At 42.6% G+C, this 15,958-nt stretch overlaps 2 protein-coding genes across 3 annotated transcripts in view; one reads left to right on the top strand and one right to left on the bottom strand.

The window, feature by feature from the left end:
• Positions 1-5,916: 5,916 nt before the first annotated feature.
• dhrs7cb (dehydrogenase/reductase (SDR family) member 7Cb) lies at positions 5,917-11,877 on the bottom strand. Its single transcript, XM_062527078.1, has 7 exons — positions 11,745-11,877; positions 10,562-10,718; positions 9,907-10,019; positions 8,722-8,932; positions 8,222-8,314; positions 7,561-7,782; positions 5,917-6,737 (listed from the first exon to the last, which is right to left on the bottom strand). Exons 2-7 carry the CDS (start codon positions 10,713-10,715, stop codon positions 6,526-6,528), a joined length of 1,005 nt encoding a protein of 334 aa, XP_062383062.1. The 5' UTR covers positions 10,716-10,718; positions 11,745-11,877; the 3' UTR covers positions 5,917-6,525.
• Positions 11,878-12,437: 560 nt separating this feature from the next.
• Positions 12,438-15,958, top strand: part of mprip (myosin phosphatase Rho interacting protein) — a 42,044-nt gene continuing 38,523 nt past the window's right edge. For both annotated transcript variants that reach the window (XM_062527077.1, XM_062527075.1), the window contains exon 1: positions 12,438-13,330. In XM_062527077.1, the coding sequence (XP_062383061.1) occupies positions 13,208-13,330 (123 nt within the window). In that variant the 5' untranslated portion in view covers positions 12,438-13,207. The remainder of the gene's footprint in view (positions 13,331-15,958) is intronic.

Below are 15,958 nucleotides of genomic sequence, written 5' to 3'. Positions count from 1 at the left end.
TGTGTGTGTGTGTGTGTGTGTGTAGGGTGTGTGGGAGAAGGGGGGGGGGGGGGGGGGTCGTCGTGGCATCAGCCGAGAATAATTGCCGCCCAGGACCTCTGTGTCCCGGCAGCAGCAGCAGCATCGCTCGATCCCCCCGCCTGTAGCCTGCCCCTTCTGTTTCATTAGCACAGGCTCCCATTCCACACAGCCATTCCCAGTTTAATTTGAGCACCGCGCGCAACGATCTGCCAGCAAGGCAACATTCCAGGAAAGAAAATCACAGTTTTTTTTCCCCCAGCTCTTTTTTTACGACCTTAAATAGCCGCAGACCTAATAACCACCCAACCGAACCCCCCCACCCCAACCCAACCCACCCCACCTTTTCCTAGTAATTACAGAGAGTCAATATTGTTGCATTCTAATCCTTCGGCAATCACAAGATACACTGGGCCATTTTTCTCAAGGACCTGACACATGCCCGGGACCAGGGTGGCATGTGCGCTTTGATTCACTGCTGTTAGGAAATCGCAGCTTTTGTAGGGCCTGTAATGACGATTTCCTCATAAACTTCCATTTTCAACCTATAACGTACCATAAAATAAGCTTTGCAAAAATTTACTGGCTGTTTTTTTTTTTTCAATCTGTTTCCTTGGTCTCAGCTGATAGAGCTGCTACTTCGCTGCCACCACAACTAGCGCTAGAAGGCACTTTAGACAAATCGTGTGGTTGTGGAGGCTCTCAATTTAATATTTTATCAGCCCTGCTGCCAGAGTTCTCATGTTTCTGTTGGCTCCGGCACCCTCGTAGCGAGTCTTCATAACCAATAAAAAGAGCCTCCAAAAGGAAATCCACACAAAAAAGGCAAATGTGGGCTGCAAATCAATACTACGAAGAATTTTTTTTTGTATGGGAAGCTAAGCTGGAAGCTGAATTTGTGGCATTGCAGTTTGGCTGACACAAACACAGTGAAGTCTTCGAGATTGGCACCAGAACCGTCAGCCATTTTCTCCCAATCTGTGTGACCTTCTGGCTTGATACTGAGGAGTATCACACATCAGATGACACAGAGACCCATGCTGCCATCCAATACATTGATTGATAATGAGTAGGCCAATCAATGAGCAGAGACGCAAACTTTATTACCGTCCCCAATTAGACAGAGAAGATCAATACACTCTGCGACACTGACAGGCGGGATCATCCTCCTCAATGTCAAACTGTCAAACGCTGGCGCACCGTTAGCCAAAGCCTTCTAACACACATAGACATGGAACACGAAGCATGTTTATGAGAGAATAAAAGCAAACATTGTTTGGCAGAAACCAAGTCCTTGCCATGTCATGCTGAAAATCATTCTGGAAATGGGTGGACAATGTGGAGAGGGTGCAGCATCATTGGATAAATGTGCCCTCCTGGGTCAGAAAGATGAGAACAGGATGTGGTCATGTTTTGCACTCACGTGTACACATCCATGCAGTGCACCACCATATCTCATATGGATGGGCTCAGTGAATCTGCACATATATGTCAACGGTACATCTCCCATGACTTGCAAGTCGCAACTGCAAAAATATTCAGCTTGATCCCCCCCTCCTCCCATGTCAGCTTAGCGACTGGTCGGTTGCCAGGGCAGGTTTTGATCCATGGTGGCATTCATGCCAGGCAAAGATAAACATCTAAAACACATATCCCTCCAATTTTTGTTATCCTCCTCTGACCTGTCATAATAACAATCGGATATACCGCTGTACTGGATTATTGGACTGTAACACAGAGACTAATCTTCTTTTCCGTGCTCTTGTCGGATTTGCAAAGGATCCCCTGAAGTAGAGGCGGACGCTCTGAAATGTAGATGTCACGATGGCAACCACCTGCTCTGCGCAGGTTACAATGGAGCTGTATGGCTAACTAAAGATTACTGAAGAAAATGAAACACAGAGCTAATGCTTCACTGAATATAGATTCATTGCATCCATCGAACCAAAATGGCTGTTTATTTTGTTTGTTTGTTTGTTTTGGGAGGGTTATGACTGTTGTGCTGACAGTGTGGCATCATTTTTCTGAATTAATGCATTAAAGATTGCCTAACCGTTGTCATAATTTACTTACAACTGATCAGACATAAATCATTGCAAGGCTTCATTTGAAAGGTTGGTATCTCAGTTACAAAATACACGCAATATACCTTCCCTCTGACGATTGCCCAAGAAGCAGGCAATCAGTAAACAGCAATAGAAGAGATGACGCATGGCCTGTGGTAGATCATGGGTATTATTATTATAGTGGAAAAAAAACATTCCCTCTCAGAAAAGGGTTTCATCAAAGCCATTTACAAGCATTAAGCTGAGCAATCTCCATTCTAACCTCTGGTCTGTATGGCTGTGTGTGTGCACCGCTCTCGCTGGTCTTCAATTGGCCATGGTGGAATGTGAGCAGATGGCCTGAGCTCGGAGGGCCGAGCATGGTGTGGAGGTAAGGCGATCTGGCCGGGTATAGCTACACAAACCAGGATGGCCTGCTCCTCCATGGCCAAGAACATAGGGTAGGAAAAAGCTGCTGATACTGTAGCTCTGTCGTTTGTTCAGTAGCTACTGTACGGCAGACCTTGTTGGCCCCAGTGCCAAACCCTAAATCCAAGATCCTGGAGCATCATGGCAACAGAATTTTAATCCGAGTCCTCTGAAAGTAATGGCCTTGTTTGTATGTACCTGTGAATCCCTTGAGAGCCTTTAAAATATGACCGTCAGATATTCCTGCAATAAAAAGAATTCCCTCTCTGTGCAGTAAGGCAAAACAAAGATTAATGGCCACAGGCCGTTTTTATACCGGGTGTGTAACCTGTGTCTGGTGTGTCTAATGGAAATTTGCAAGGGGGATAAAAAGAACAAGAAGTGACATTTTATGTGCTGATAATTTCGGAAGAAGAAGCAGTCAGAGTTTTTGCAAGCAAAGTGCTTTGACCAATCTCTCATCGTCGGTCAATTCCCATGGTAGTGAATAGCTTTATGTGGCCCAATACAGCAGAAATCTCTAACACCTTAATATTCAGACTACACAACTAAATGTGCACTGTAAATCATCTGCACAGGGAAACTAGAAAATAAGAATTTGAGGGACCATATTAGGTACCAGAAAAAGCAGGTTTTGATGAATGCATTAACAATCTTGCTTTTTTAACTTCCACAATCAGTCACTAACCTCAATTCCCTGTCTCTGCTTATGCATGATTAGTTATTCGCTTCTTTGAGAACTGAACAGATTGCCCATTTTTTCAACACTTGCATACTAACATTTAGGTTTTGGGTTGATTACAGCCTACCTGTGTCCATACAGGACACAGATGGCCATATTAACAAAACAAGTGACAAGTAAAGTTAACATCCAGATTTGACTTTAAACTGACTTAATTCAAAGACAGAGGGTTGTGAAATTAAGAAATCTGGCATTAATCATGCATAAAAGATGCTGTTTAATGCACCTTTTAATTGTGCTCATTTCTTTCACATGTGCTGTTGTCATTTATGATAATTAATCCCTCTAATTAAAGGCATTATCATTAATGTTAGTCACTAATGAGTGTGACAATGTAACATCTGTTCCGTAAATCACGTATAGCACAGAGCATGTCCACTCAGCTGTGACCATATGACAAATAATGCATGGGTCTCTCATGTGAATAGCGGCTCACATGTTACAGAGCATGAAACACTTCCAAGGCCCCCAACACATTTTTGTTAGGGATTTTTAAATAGACAGTAGCACAGGGATTAGGGAGAAAAGAAGTGTCCTCTCTTTCGGGTGCATGGCTGCAGCAAGCACTTAACTCTTCCTTTGGAGCGAAAATGAAAAACCTTGAAAGCCCTTGTCATTCCACTGAGGATCCTTGTAAGGAGGGGTCGCTCGCAAGTAGTGAGGTTTAATCAAAGATTACTGCACTCTCAGATCTCCAGATTAAAATCTAATCTGGAAAAAGAAAAGCAATCCTTTAAAATAGGACGAATGGCAACGTTTTCATATCTTGCATCACTTTGTCACGCATTGTTCATGGTAAATGTAACATTTGAGGCAATACCTACACATTTGACAAGTTTTCCCTTTACTGTTGTATCAACACACTAGAATTATACATTTGATCTGTCTACATTTGATCAACTTGTTTTTAAAAAAATGCATTGAAGGAAAGTGTGACTATTCTAAGCTTTCTGTTGGCTTCACTTTGCCTATTTCATACAGAAACACAAGTGGCTTGAAGCATTGAATAACAATACAGTAAAATGACTCCAATAATAATGATAAAAAAAAGCCCTCATCTTTTTCAAAAGCTGGTGCTGGAAATAAAGCAATCCTTTGGGTGGAGTGCTTGAACAAGGGTCTGTAACCCCTCCCATGAAACATGGACAAAGTGAGGCAGGTGTCTGGGCAGCAACTGTAGTTGATGGAGAGCTTTTTGCAGGCTGCGCTCAGAGCAGGGGCAATCATTACCATGGCACCCACCATAACCCCCGTAAATCACAGCTCCATCAATAAGACTGCCTTTTAAATATTAATAAGAGTCGGTCACCCCGCTCACTTTCAGGCCCATTTGTGGTGGGAAATATCCCGCACAGGTACTCTTTAGATTTGTCATCTCGTCACTTAGCTTTCAGACAATCATATAGTCTTAGAAGGGGGGAAAATGTTCTTGAACTTTGTCGATATATGCTGGAACCACTTCTGGGCTTCAGTTATGAACCAAATGGCTCTGCAAAGAACTTCTTCATTCATTTGACAAATTGAGGCTGCTTGAACCGTGCTTTTATGTAGCTCACTAGATTTGTTCTTACCTGATTGGACCTCACACCATGAGTTCCTAGGGGTGTCAAAGGATGTGAGAATGTCAAAGGATACAACAAATTAAAACCTGCAGAGATACAGCCACTATTTCTGAATCATTTTCGGAAAGCAATGGAGTGTGCGAAATTATTCCATTCATGTGGAGTGTGGAGTTGATTGATAGCCTATTCAACTCAAAATTCATTGAATGTTTATATAAGTCCTATAAATAGTCTAATATCAAACTGAAATACTGAGGTAGGAAGATAGAAGGCAAGGAACACGCCTTCTAGAAATAGTTGAGTCAAATGTAAATTTCTGTTCCCAGATATCGGTAAATTGGCTTTATTTATGCGGCTGTCAGAATCCGAGCACATTTTCGTACAAAGGAGAAAAAAGAAAAGGGTCAAATCCCACAGGGGTAAATGACCTGCCAAATAAAGACCCTCGAAGGCCAGCTGGACTTCAACTTGAGGCTGCCGATCCATCTCAGCGCGGAATTTACATAAGAGCGCAGCAGCCTGTGTTCATTAGGATCACACTGCGCGGTGAGTGACGGGCTTCAAGATGTTACACCACAGAAACGACATGAGCGGTGAGAATGAGCCACTGCTCACCACAGTCGGGCTATTTAAAATATGTGTGGTGGGGTTTCTGATACCCAAGGAATATCAATGAAGTACTTTGGGACAAGGTTTACGGATCGGCCGATTATGTGTTTTATAGCCTATGCTTTTCTTTTCAGTGTCATTTGATCATTCTTTCAAAATAATTCAATAACACCACAGTCATACAAATAAACATTTCTTCATGTAGCCTACCTTTATTGGCCGGATAGGGATTTGGCGGTTCTCCTGCTCACGCGAGAGGCCTCTCCTATTAAGACATCTAAATAATTAAGATCAATTGATTTTGTCCCATTTCTATACCCCTCTCACACAGCCTGTGATGTGTGTGTGTGTGTGTGTGTGTGTGTGTGTGTGTGTGTGTGTGTGTGTGTGTGTGTGTGTGTGTGTGTGTGTGTGTGTGTGTGTGTGTGTGTGTGCTCGCGAAGTAATCGAATGCTTGTGTAGAATCATATAAATAAATCCTATTGCTATTAGTAAAAGACAAAACACCGTCTCTTACGCACTGCATTTTATTTATGAATACAAGACAAGTTGCAGTTATTGGTACGTTTCTTTTCACTAAGAACCAAACAGCTCAGTATCAATTAACTTTGAAAAACATTTTGATTACAGACAGATTGATGACAGCCTTACTACACTGTTTAAATCTCTCTTGAACTGTGAACAGTGATTCAGCAGGTTTATCGTCATCTATAACAAAGAAACGGGCGCCATCTACAGGACACAGATACAAATCAACGATACAGCAGAGCCCTCATACAAGTTCAGCATCAACATAAACTTTGGTATAAAACCACATGACGTTCTTTCTGCTTCTCCGTTCTCAGTCTACAAGTAATAGTCCAGCTCAGAATCTGTTAAAATAAGTAATGGACGCCTTAGGTATTGTAAGGTACCCTGTCGGCCTAGATCTTTTAGAAGAATGTAAAGATTTAAGATTTGTTCACAACATCACAACACTAACATGGCTTTTTTTTGTTGCATATTTCCCTCAACTGATTTACACAGCAAAATCCTTGTGCTTCTATTCAATACTATGCAAACATGACTTTAGATGCCTGCTTGATTCTTTCTTGCGTTTCTTCTATCCCATTCCATTCCATCACTTGATCATCTGCTCGGCCATGGGTCCATCCTTGACTCCGGCGGCGACCACGGAGAAGAAGGCGCTGGGGAGGAGGCAGCGGACGCAGAGGGCCAGCTGGGGGATGGGGTGGGCGAGCAGCACCTCCCTCCGCTTCCAGTCCACCGTCCGCACAATCTCATTGGCCAGGTCGTGTGGGGTCACGCCGTGATTCAGCTGTCTGTAAAGGTCTGGCAACAACAGGCAGCAATTAAAATGGGAGAGTCCAGTGATTAAGGTCTACTCTAATTAATCTGATATGATCACAGTGATTTTTATTAAAATCGTACACGTTGGGAAGGGGTTGTGGTATTCAACACTTTCTTCTATCAAACATTTTTCTTAAAAAAATTCTATTACAATATTATAATATCTATATTATCAATATATCTGTATCATACTGCTCAATTGGTTGTTTCGGCGTGAAATGCAAATCAGATACTTGACACTGCAATATTTTCCAGTTTCAGTTTCATTTCTAGTCTGAATCCAACAATGAACGACCACGGTCTGTGCATGCAGCCAGAGGAGGAACAAGGCGAGACTTGAATCAATAAGTAGCCTATTACCAACTGGCATGCATCGCCACGCCAGAAAAAAGACTCTGGCACCGCCCTTGTGAATGTTATCTCATCTCAACACCACGACTAATAATTTCTTCTCTCGCTGAGCCACACACGCAGGTGGCCCAAACTAATTATTCCCTCGGAAAAAAAAACAAACACCAGGTAAACAAACACTGTTGCTCAACACCTTGTTTTGTTTCATGTCATGTCTTGTAAAAAGCTGACCGTGAAAAGGCTCCACCCGTCTGCAATGCCTGGTGTTTTACATGCTATCCGCGCCGGGCCAGTATTGTTTTCGGTACAACAAGAGCACGGCGGTGGAGGAGGAGGAGGTGGAGGAGGTGGGTGACCTCCGTGAAAACAGGCTGCATAAATAAAACGGCTGAACTGATGATGTGCCCGACAGACAGCCACGGGCAGGGCTCCGGAGGGGAGGGAGATTACTCACAGGCCAGCAGGGAATTGGAAATCTTGGAAGGAGCGGAGGAGGCGGAGGAGGAGGCTGGAGAGGGTGAAGGCGAGGAGGAGGAAGAAGAGGAGGAGGGTTCAGTCGCGTTCTGTGAGGAGTTGATGTAGGTGTGACTGATGGTGCTGACGGAAATACCGTACTCCTCCACCTCCGCCCGCAGGCAGTCAAAGAAGGCCTGGACAGCATGCTTGGAGGCAGCATCTAGAATGCAAAATGCGTCAGGGTGTCAGGCAGTAACATATGTGTGAGTCAGCCGTCCATATATCAAAAGTTGACAGCCCTGGGCGTGGATATTAATAATAGCAGGGTGGAAAGAATAGGACAAATGTCAAGTTAGGTGAGCATATGTAAAAATACAAGTAATTTTTCCCCCAACGAGCTAAAATACTGCACTGTCTATCTTATAAGTGAACTATAATTCAGTTTACACAACAACAGTTTATGTAACTTGGGTTACATTTGAGCTAGAAGAATTCACCATTATTAAGAGAGAACAAATTGAATTGTTCCCTTTTATAGGTGCAACACCTCAGAAGGTTATGCATACTTAAGTTTTTACAACCTGTTTTCAGTGTTGTGGATTCTAGTCTTAAGCCTCAAGTCTAAATGACATCTTTTTGTCAGGATCCAACAAACTTACAGGAGGTGCGGAAAGGGATAGACAGTCTGCCCTGAATGCTGTTCACCAGGAGGAAGTGTCCTGTCCTTCTAGAGATCATCGATGGCAGCACACCTGTAATGAGTGAGGCCATACCACATTTCAAAGGCGAGCCACATTCTTCCGCTGTCTGGAACACCTACTTAGACATACCTGGATGTTACTCAAGCCTTTATGTGTAGAATGCAACAGATACATGTGTTCTTTTAGAGCATGTAGGAAAGGTAGCTGCATTAGTCTATTACAACTACTTCTTTTAAAGCTAATGATATACACTCAGTATGAGGATGATGCAAATATTTAGCTGTTTCAAAATGGTGACTTAATTAGATTTTTTCTTGTTAAAGTAACTATCATTTCTACAAACACTAAGGGAATTCTGAAACCCATACCACATTTGACTATTTCAGTCACAGTGTCTCGCGTGAACAGGGCGTGCCCTGCTGTTTTTTTCATGCGGATTGGCTCATATTTGTGTTCACCTTTTACCAGAGTGACAGGCCCAAAGTAGTTCATGTCCATGATGTTTCTGTCCATCTCCAGAGACAGGTCCTGGACGGGGGCTTTGATCTTCATGCTGCTGTTGCAGATCATGATGTCCACACAGCCATAGCACTCTATCACATCAGCGGCCGAGTCCTGCATGCCGGCCGTATCGCTGAAGTCCAGCAGCACCAGCTTGGGCGTGAAGGTCTGCGGCAGGAAACAAAGATAGCGCACATCACGGGGATGGAAACCAGATGCTCTTATCGCAGATGGAAATGGAGGGGGAATCGCTGTGTAAGCCAATGTGAGCACGTAGTGCATGTCACGGCACATGTTTTTTTTTTTCAAACGAAAATAATTTTAAAACAATATGAATCACCATCTGTTTCATAACGCTGTTGTTACTGTCACTGCAAAAGCTATCAATGCGCTCCCAGAGCACAGTGTTCAACAAGCTGATACAGAACTTACAATACAGGACAAAATAACATTTATCTCAATGATATATATAATACATATACATATTATAGATGTTATATTCATCAAGTATATCATGTACATCATACATGGCTTTTATAATTAGTTCACAGTTTGGACCCTGAACTGATACGTCCTTGAATGTCCATAATTGACATAAATTTTGTTTGTTTTGTTTGTATTGTATTCTCCCTGCATCCTCAACATTCCTTTAAATGTGCAAAGAATTATCTTCGATCCATAATCACTGGTGGTTCCCTGTGTATCTGAGAGGCAGCAGTGGACAGAGAGTTGTCAGAGAGGATATCCTGCCATTGTTGACCAGGCATGGAGGAAGCTTTAACAGTGACAGAGATGACAGAGAGAGGAGCTGTGAGATCGCAAGAGATGAAAAAAATAATAAAAAATGAACGGAGAGGATCACCGGGGTCGTGACAGACCCTCGGACCATCCAGACATAGTGGCTGAGTGTCGCATGCGGAGGATATCCCGTCTGTTGGTGCGCACGACAAGCGTAAAGCGTCTGTCTCAGGTGAAGTGCTTTGAGGTGATCTAAACCACGCTGTTAAGACACTTTTTCCTCGTGTTTTTAAAGCAAACTGTGGAAGTACAGCCAGGATCATTCACGCCCTACTTCCAATACATGCAGTCACACACAGGTCTCAATCATTTCCCACTGTTCCCAAATGCAAAAGGTTTCTTACCTGAGTGGGGTCTGAACCAATGCACAGGGAGTCGTACAGAGACTCCAGCTTATCCCAGCTTGGCCCACATAGGACCAGCCTTGCACCACCTTTATGGAGGAGTCTGGCACATTCTGAAACATACAGGAGAAAAAAAAAATGGAGTTAAAAAGTGTGGTGATTCACACTATAAACATTTACAACAGAAAACGCACATGGGGCAATCCCAAGTGCAGATTCTGTGACTGAAACGTCTTTCACTTTTCGTGTCTGTATAGTGTGGCACTTGCAACTGTTATAAACAATAAAAAGATTGACAGGAATGCCACTCTGCAGAGTGGAGCCTCGGGGTGTCTCCTGCACAATGGTATTTGCATTGTGTTCAAGTTTGAAGTGCACTACAGAAGGTAATGGTTTTCCTGGCGAATGTGTTGCAATTGAATCTTTGTGCCATTAGGTTTTGCATTTTAAAAGCTGAGCACATTTTTGCACAGTCTGAGCTGGCCTCATAATTTAAAAACCATTAGCACAAGTTGCGGATGCAGTAAATTGCATGGCAGCATCTATCAATCAATTATAAAAAGCATGATGTATGAGCTTGATTAAATGGACAATATTGATATGTCCATATAGTAACACAGAATCGGTCGAAAAATTTAATGTGTAAGAGTATTACCACTTCCCATTCCTGACACAGCATCTGTTATCACCACCACTTTATTCCGCACCACAGACTTGGACATGAACCGGGTGACCTCATTGTACACATAATAGATCCCAGCCATCACCACCACGAACATGGGTAGCACCATCACCGACGGAACCGCCATTCTCTGAAAGACAAGTTTTAACAGGAGTGGGAGGGGGGAATTGCCTTAACACAAACACACACACACACAAAGAAAGAAAAAACTAATTCTGTCTTTGGGTGATATGCTGTGAACAGCTAAGGAAAGGCAATTCAACCTCTTGTACGGTTGACATGCTGTGGAGTGCACATGGTATTGTGATTAGTGACTGCCCAAATAACAGGAAAACAGAGGAAGTTCTCCAAAAACTATACTCCAAAAGGATGATGACATGAATAGAAACAAGAAGTGGGTCGTGTTTCACGCTTTGTGTAAACAGCTGTTTGGTATTTCGGGGGGTGGCTGTGACATAAATGAGCATGTATCTATTACAAACAGATCTCTCAGACACACTTGAAAACGCACATCATGCTTTGAGGAGATGTGCTCTGTAGTTACCAGTTATAACAATATGGATTTCATTTTTTGGCTCATGGAATTTGACTAATCTTTTTAAAGTATTTGAAAGAACCTCTGCTCAAAATCACAACATAAAAGTTGAGCTTACAACTTTTTTTTGTTACAACATGAAGTTAGATAAACAGTATTGGAAAGTGTTCCTTAGTACACTTCAGTAGGCAGCTCCCTGCATAGAGCGACATTTGTTCTTTCTGGTAGCAACTGTTTTACTGTGGCCAATGGCCATGTACAGTGTGTCTGAGGACAGAGTCTAAATATATGTTGGCCTAGACGGGCCATAACTTCAAATGCCGTGCAGTATGTCACCTCTAGGATAGCATACTGTCACTGGATAGTCAAGGAGAGCAAACCAGGACAGTGACAGGCAAGTTTACTTCTACTTCTGCTTGAAAAAAAACAGGAAGGGTAAATAACTGTAGGCCTAGGTGATACTTAAGGAAGGAAACAGTCCTTCTTAACAGATTGAAATTCCTGTTTGTTAAGCACATTCCAGGCAAACCAAGAGTACAAAGAAGGCTAAAACGTGATTAAAGATCATTGCACAGCCACAACATCTTCACCTGTTAGCCGGATTATACTCAGTTCACTTACAGCGTACGTAGGTAGTAATCCTCCACTGGGAAAGGCTGTTTTCCTGCCTTCGATTAGGTAACCAGCTTGATGCCTGCTTCCTCGTCCATTCACAAACCCCTCAGTGTGGGGCAGTCACCAGTTTAATGCAGCCCTGGTTCTTTTAATAGACTGTAGCTGACTCAGTTATTTTTGTGTGGTGTGAATAGAAAGACAAGACAGACTGACCAGTGGAGTGACATGCAGGAATTCTCAATCCTGATGTCCATGTATTTGCACCAAATAAACAAAATATAAAATAGTAGTCTATGATTTGGTGAAAAACAACATGGCATTGTTTGAAATAGTATAAAATAAAATCACACAATATGGAAATATTATAGAATGGCTGATAGGCCTAGGCCTATTTGATCCTGCTCCACTGTCAGGTCTAAAATTCTCCCAGAAAACAATAAGCCTTCTCCCACCAGCCCATACAGCATACATGTCTGCCGCCTGACACAGACCAAATCGTCTGAAACACAAATTAAAGAAATTGACAGGATGATCTATAGACATAGGCCTGTATGATCAGTCCAAGAAATAACTCCCCCCTCTCTCATCACCCATGTCATTATTTGCAAGATGGCGTTCGTGAGAAGTCTCGCGAGATACAATGAAATTTCAGCCGCAAATCTGTGTGCTCGCGACCTCCCTCCATTGGGAAAGAGCTAGCCCGAAAAAAGGGGAGAAAATACGGGATACCATGGAGCGTAGCTAGTTAGCTGTAGAAAAAAGCATGATAAATACCTTTTTGATAGACTCATTCCATTGGACTGCCCGATGTGTATTCAGTTTTTTGCGACGGAAAGTAAAATGAAACGAGGAGCGGAATTTGGGAGCTGCACAACCTTGCGAAACAACCAGGAGAGATTTCTTTAGCGAGCTAACGTTAACTTGCTAGCTCATGAAGAAGCGGTGGTAAACTTCGTAATGAGCAATTGCTACCATTGGAATTGTCGGAACCCCACCTCAATTGTTATGTCTTTTTAGAAATGGGATTCTTTTATTTTCTCTGTGGACACTGAAATTTCAACGCTTGGTGTTACACGTTAGGGAATTGTGAAATTGCTTTGTTTACTGCTTGCTTGGTAACAGTATTGATTACAAACTAGCTATTTAATCGCTCCCCACTGGCTTTGTGGGGACAGGCCATGGACTAACTAAGGAATATATAACAGACAAGGTAGCTAGCTTGCAGGCTAGCTATCGATTTGGCAAATATATCCAAACCATCATTAAATTCCGAAGTGGAGTCTTGCAGCAATTCCGTTTTAAAGAAGCAGAAGATCACAGTAACCCCGAGGTTTGGATCATGCATGGGATCAGAGAGCCCTTCCTACGAATGGGATAAATAGCCTAGTTACAAGATATTAACGGAGTGATTCAATCTAGGCTATTTGAACAGTGAAATATCGAGTTATCGGACAAAAAGGAAAACTACGATGTCCACCGCTAAAGAGAACCCCTGTAGGAAATTCCAAGCAAACATTTTCAATAAAAGCAAATGTCAAAACTGCTTCAAACCCCGGGAACTACATCTATTGACCGACCAGGATCTGAACCAGGTAAATCATTTGCAATCAAGGTCTACGTATGTTACATGTGAAGTATTCCAAGTATTCCTTAGATTGGCGACATTGTATCAGCAAGAGCATTGTTGTCTCCCCGCTTTGCGAAATGTAATCATTATTGACTGACAGATGCTACTTTGACTTGGGCTACTATGTATTTTAAGTCAGTGATGCAATGCTTCTTGCAATATCTGTACAGGTGTTGGTATTTTATCTACACAGCATTGCGTAGTAAGCCAGTTCCACGTTTTTGACAGCTACATTTAAGTGATCACATTGTTGTTTTGATTGGTTGCTATTGTCTGTATTGCTTTGGTATTATATTAGTCGGTGGTATCCAGCTAAAATTGTTTTTCTCTTGGTTTGTGTGTTTGATCATGACTGTCAGGCATTATGTAAAATCTGTTATTGTTTTAGTGTCCATAACAACATAGAATAAGAACAATGACTGAGTTGGATTAAGTTCTGATAGATCTATGTGCAAGAGTACTGAGAGAAGCTGGAAGGCCTAATAGTTGGATTTAAACACAGGTTTACACACACACACACACACACACACACACACACATAGAGAGAGAGGAGAGAGAGAGTGTGTGTGACTGACATAGGGACACAGGCAATCTTTATGGAATTATTGTTGCAATCATGTTCCTCAAGTTATATCTTTAGTGACATTTTGAATGTGTCAGGTAATGTTTATGGCTTGGCTTGCATTCTGGCTCTGTTCTCTCTTGGCCAAGAAACCCCCCACTCTTTGTGTGAAAGTGATTGGAATGTTTCTACAGATATGGGACTTCAGAAACTAACAGTAGTTGCCACTCAGCATTTTCCCTCTTCGTTTTTGTGTGTCCCCATTATCACTTGACAGCCCGTGGTATACTTACTCAGAGACTAGGGCCCTGAGAGTGACATTTACACTCCCTTCCTTAAACACCAAGTGCAGATGTTTCTGTGAGAAGAGCTTGTTTGTGAGGGAGCAGTTGTGCTATAATTCCACCTGAAGCTATCACAGAAGGTTCCCAGCAGCCCTTTGGCTGTTTGTCTCACTGACTTGACTTTAATTATTCACTAGTTGGCGGCTCTTGCCTCGTTCCACTATAGCAGGGTAATTGTCTTGAGCCGACTCATCCATCCGATCATGGACTGTTTGGAACACCGTTTGGAAGACCGTTTGGGAGTCAGAAGTCAGATTGATTCGTCCAACCCAATGAGTTAGATTTATTTGTGCAATGCATCCATTTGTAGCTTCAGAATGCAGACTACAGACAAGACCTCCTACATGTTGCTGTTGTACCATTTTAGTTAGGCTGCGTGTCTGAACAGATCGTTTAGTTTAGAAGAAGCTTGAATTGATTTGGAACTTGATTGATAGCACCAGTAGCACCAAAACACATTGATTAAATCAGAATGAAAATATCTGACCTAACTGTTTAATCAGTCTGATGAATAATGGGGAAGATTGCCATAGTGATCTGTCTCAATTTAAGATGCAGTCACCCCTTACCCATTTGGCTAAATCTGCCTGTTGGAATTAGTGCATGTAAATAAAACAGTTTCCTGTTTTTCTAGTTTATAAATTAAGTTTTGTAAGTCAAGTTGTGCTCAATCATGATGTCGTTGGCCTGTTGTTCTCAAGTAACACATCGATTCCTCAGATGCGTTTCAGATTGTTGTTAAAGCCTACCATTAGACTTCTGTCGATTGGCTACTTTCATTTATTTCTTTTTCATGTTTCCATTCAAGAAAGCTAGTTAATGGAGCACTCACTTACGTACTGAGCGAACACATAATTGCTCCACTGCCAGTGCTTGTTGCCAATGGTTTTGCTTATTTCTCTTGTTTTTGAATGCCTTGGTCTAGATGACGTTACCCTCAGTTGGCATCTTAATGGCATGTCTAACACTACATGGGCTAAGCGCACTGTGATAATTGTGTCTGGATCCTCTAAGGACCTTAATTCTTTTCCTTTGCTTTTGGCCAAAGCTCTTCAGTAGTGCAACAAATCTGGGATATTCTCCAGACCATCACTTCAAAGTAGTCTGAAAAGTACACTACTACCACTACCTGTTGCGATGAGTCACACTATGGACAGCTTCGTGAAAAAAGGCGTTGGTTGCATCGCTAATTAGATGAGAAGGGAGGAGTGCACTGAGGACGTTCCACTTTCTGGACTTATGCATCTGCCGCTGTCGAGTTCTCTAATTATCTGTACATAATCCCGTACTGTACGTCTGCCATGAAGAAGCACTTTCAGGGGCTCCACGGCACGCCTTGGAAAACTTCATCAGCCCTCGCAGGGGGTCGATTTTTTTAATAACCACAATGACAAACATTAACCCCATTCTCTCTCCAAAACACGTAAAAGTTGTGAGGGGGCGGGGAGAGGGGGTCGCTTGGCTTCCTAGGCCAAGCGAACTCTGCCGCTTCTTAATTGCTCCCATGCTATTGGAGCAGATGGCTCTTTTGAACATGGCTTAAGGTCTGAACAGCAACGTCAGCATCCTCCCGTACACGTGCGTGGGTTGCTGTGCTGTGCTGTGTGTGATTAACACCAGTTAACCCTTTCCCTGTGCTGCCTCATGAGTCACCTAACGGATTGCATCACCAGATAATCCCACTAGG

Source organism: Sardina pilchardus, chromosome 22 (genome assembly GCF_963854185.1).
Source record: "Sardina pilchardus chromosome 22, fSarPil1.1, whole genome shotgun sequence".
Lineage (NCBI taxonomy): Eukaryota > Metazoa > Chordata > Actinopteri > Clupeiformes > Clupeidae > Sardina > Sardina pilchardus.
This window is presented reverse-complemented; position numbering and strand designations above follow the sequence as displayed.

Excerpts from the sequence above, each read along its gene's own strand:
- dhrs7cb (XM_062527078.1), bottom strand. The coding sequence starts at position 10,715 with ATGGCGGTTCCGTCGGTGATGGTGCTACCCATGTTCGTGGTGGTGATG. Across the intron at positions 10,020-10,561 it reads TGTGTCAGGAATGGGAAGTG|AATGTGCCAGACTCCTCCAT; the intron begins GTAATACTCTTA and ends TGTATGTTTCAG. Across the intron at positions 8,933-9,906 it reads TTGGTTCAGACCCCACTCAG|ACCTTCACGCCCAAGCTGGT; the intron begins GTAAGAAACCTT and ends TTCCTGCCGCAG.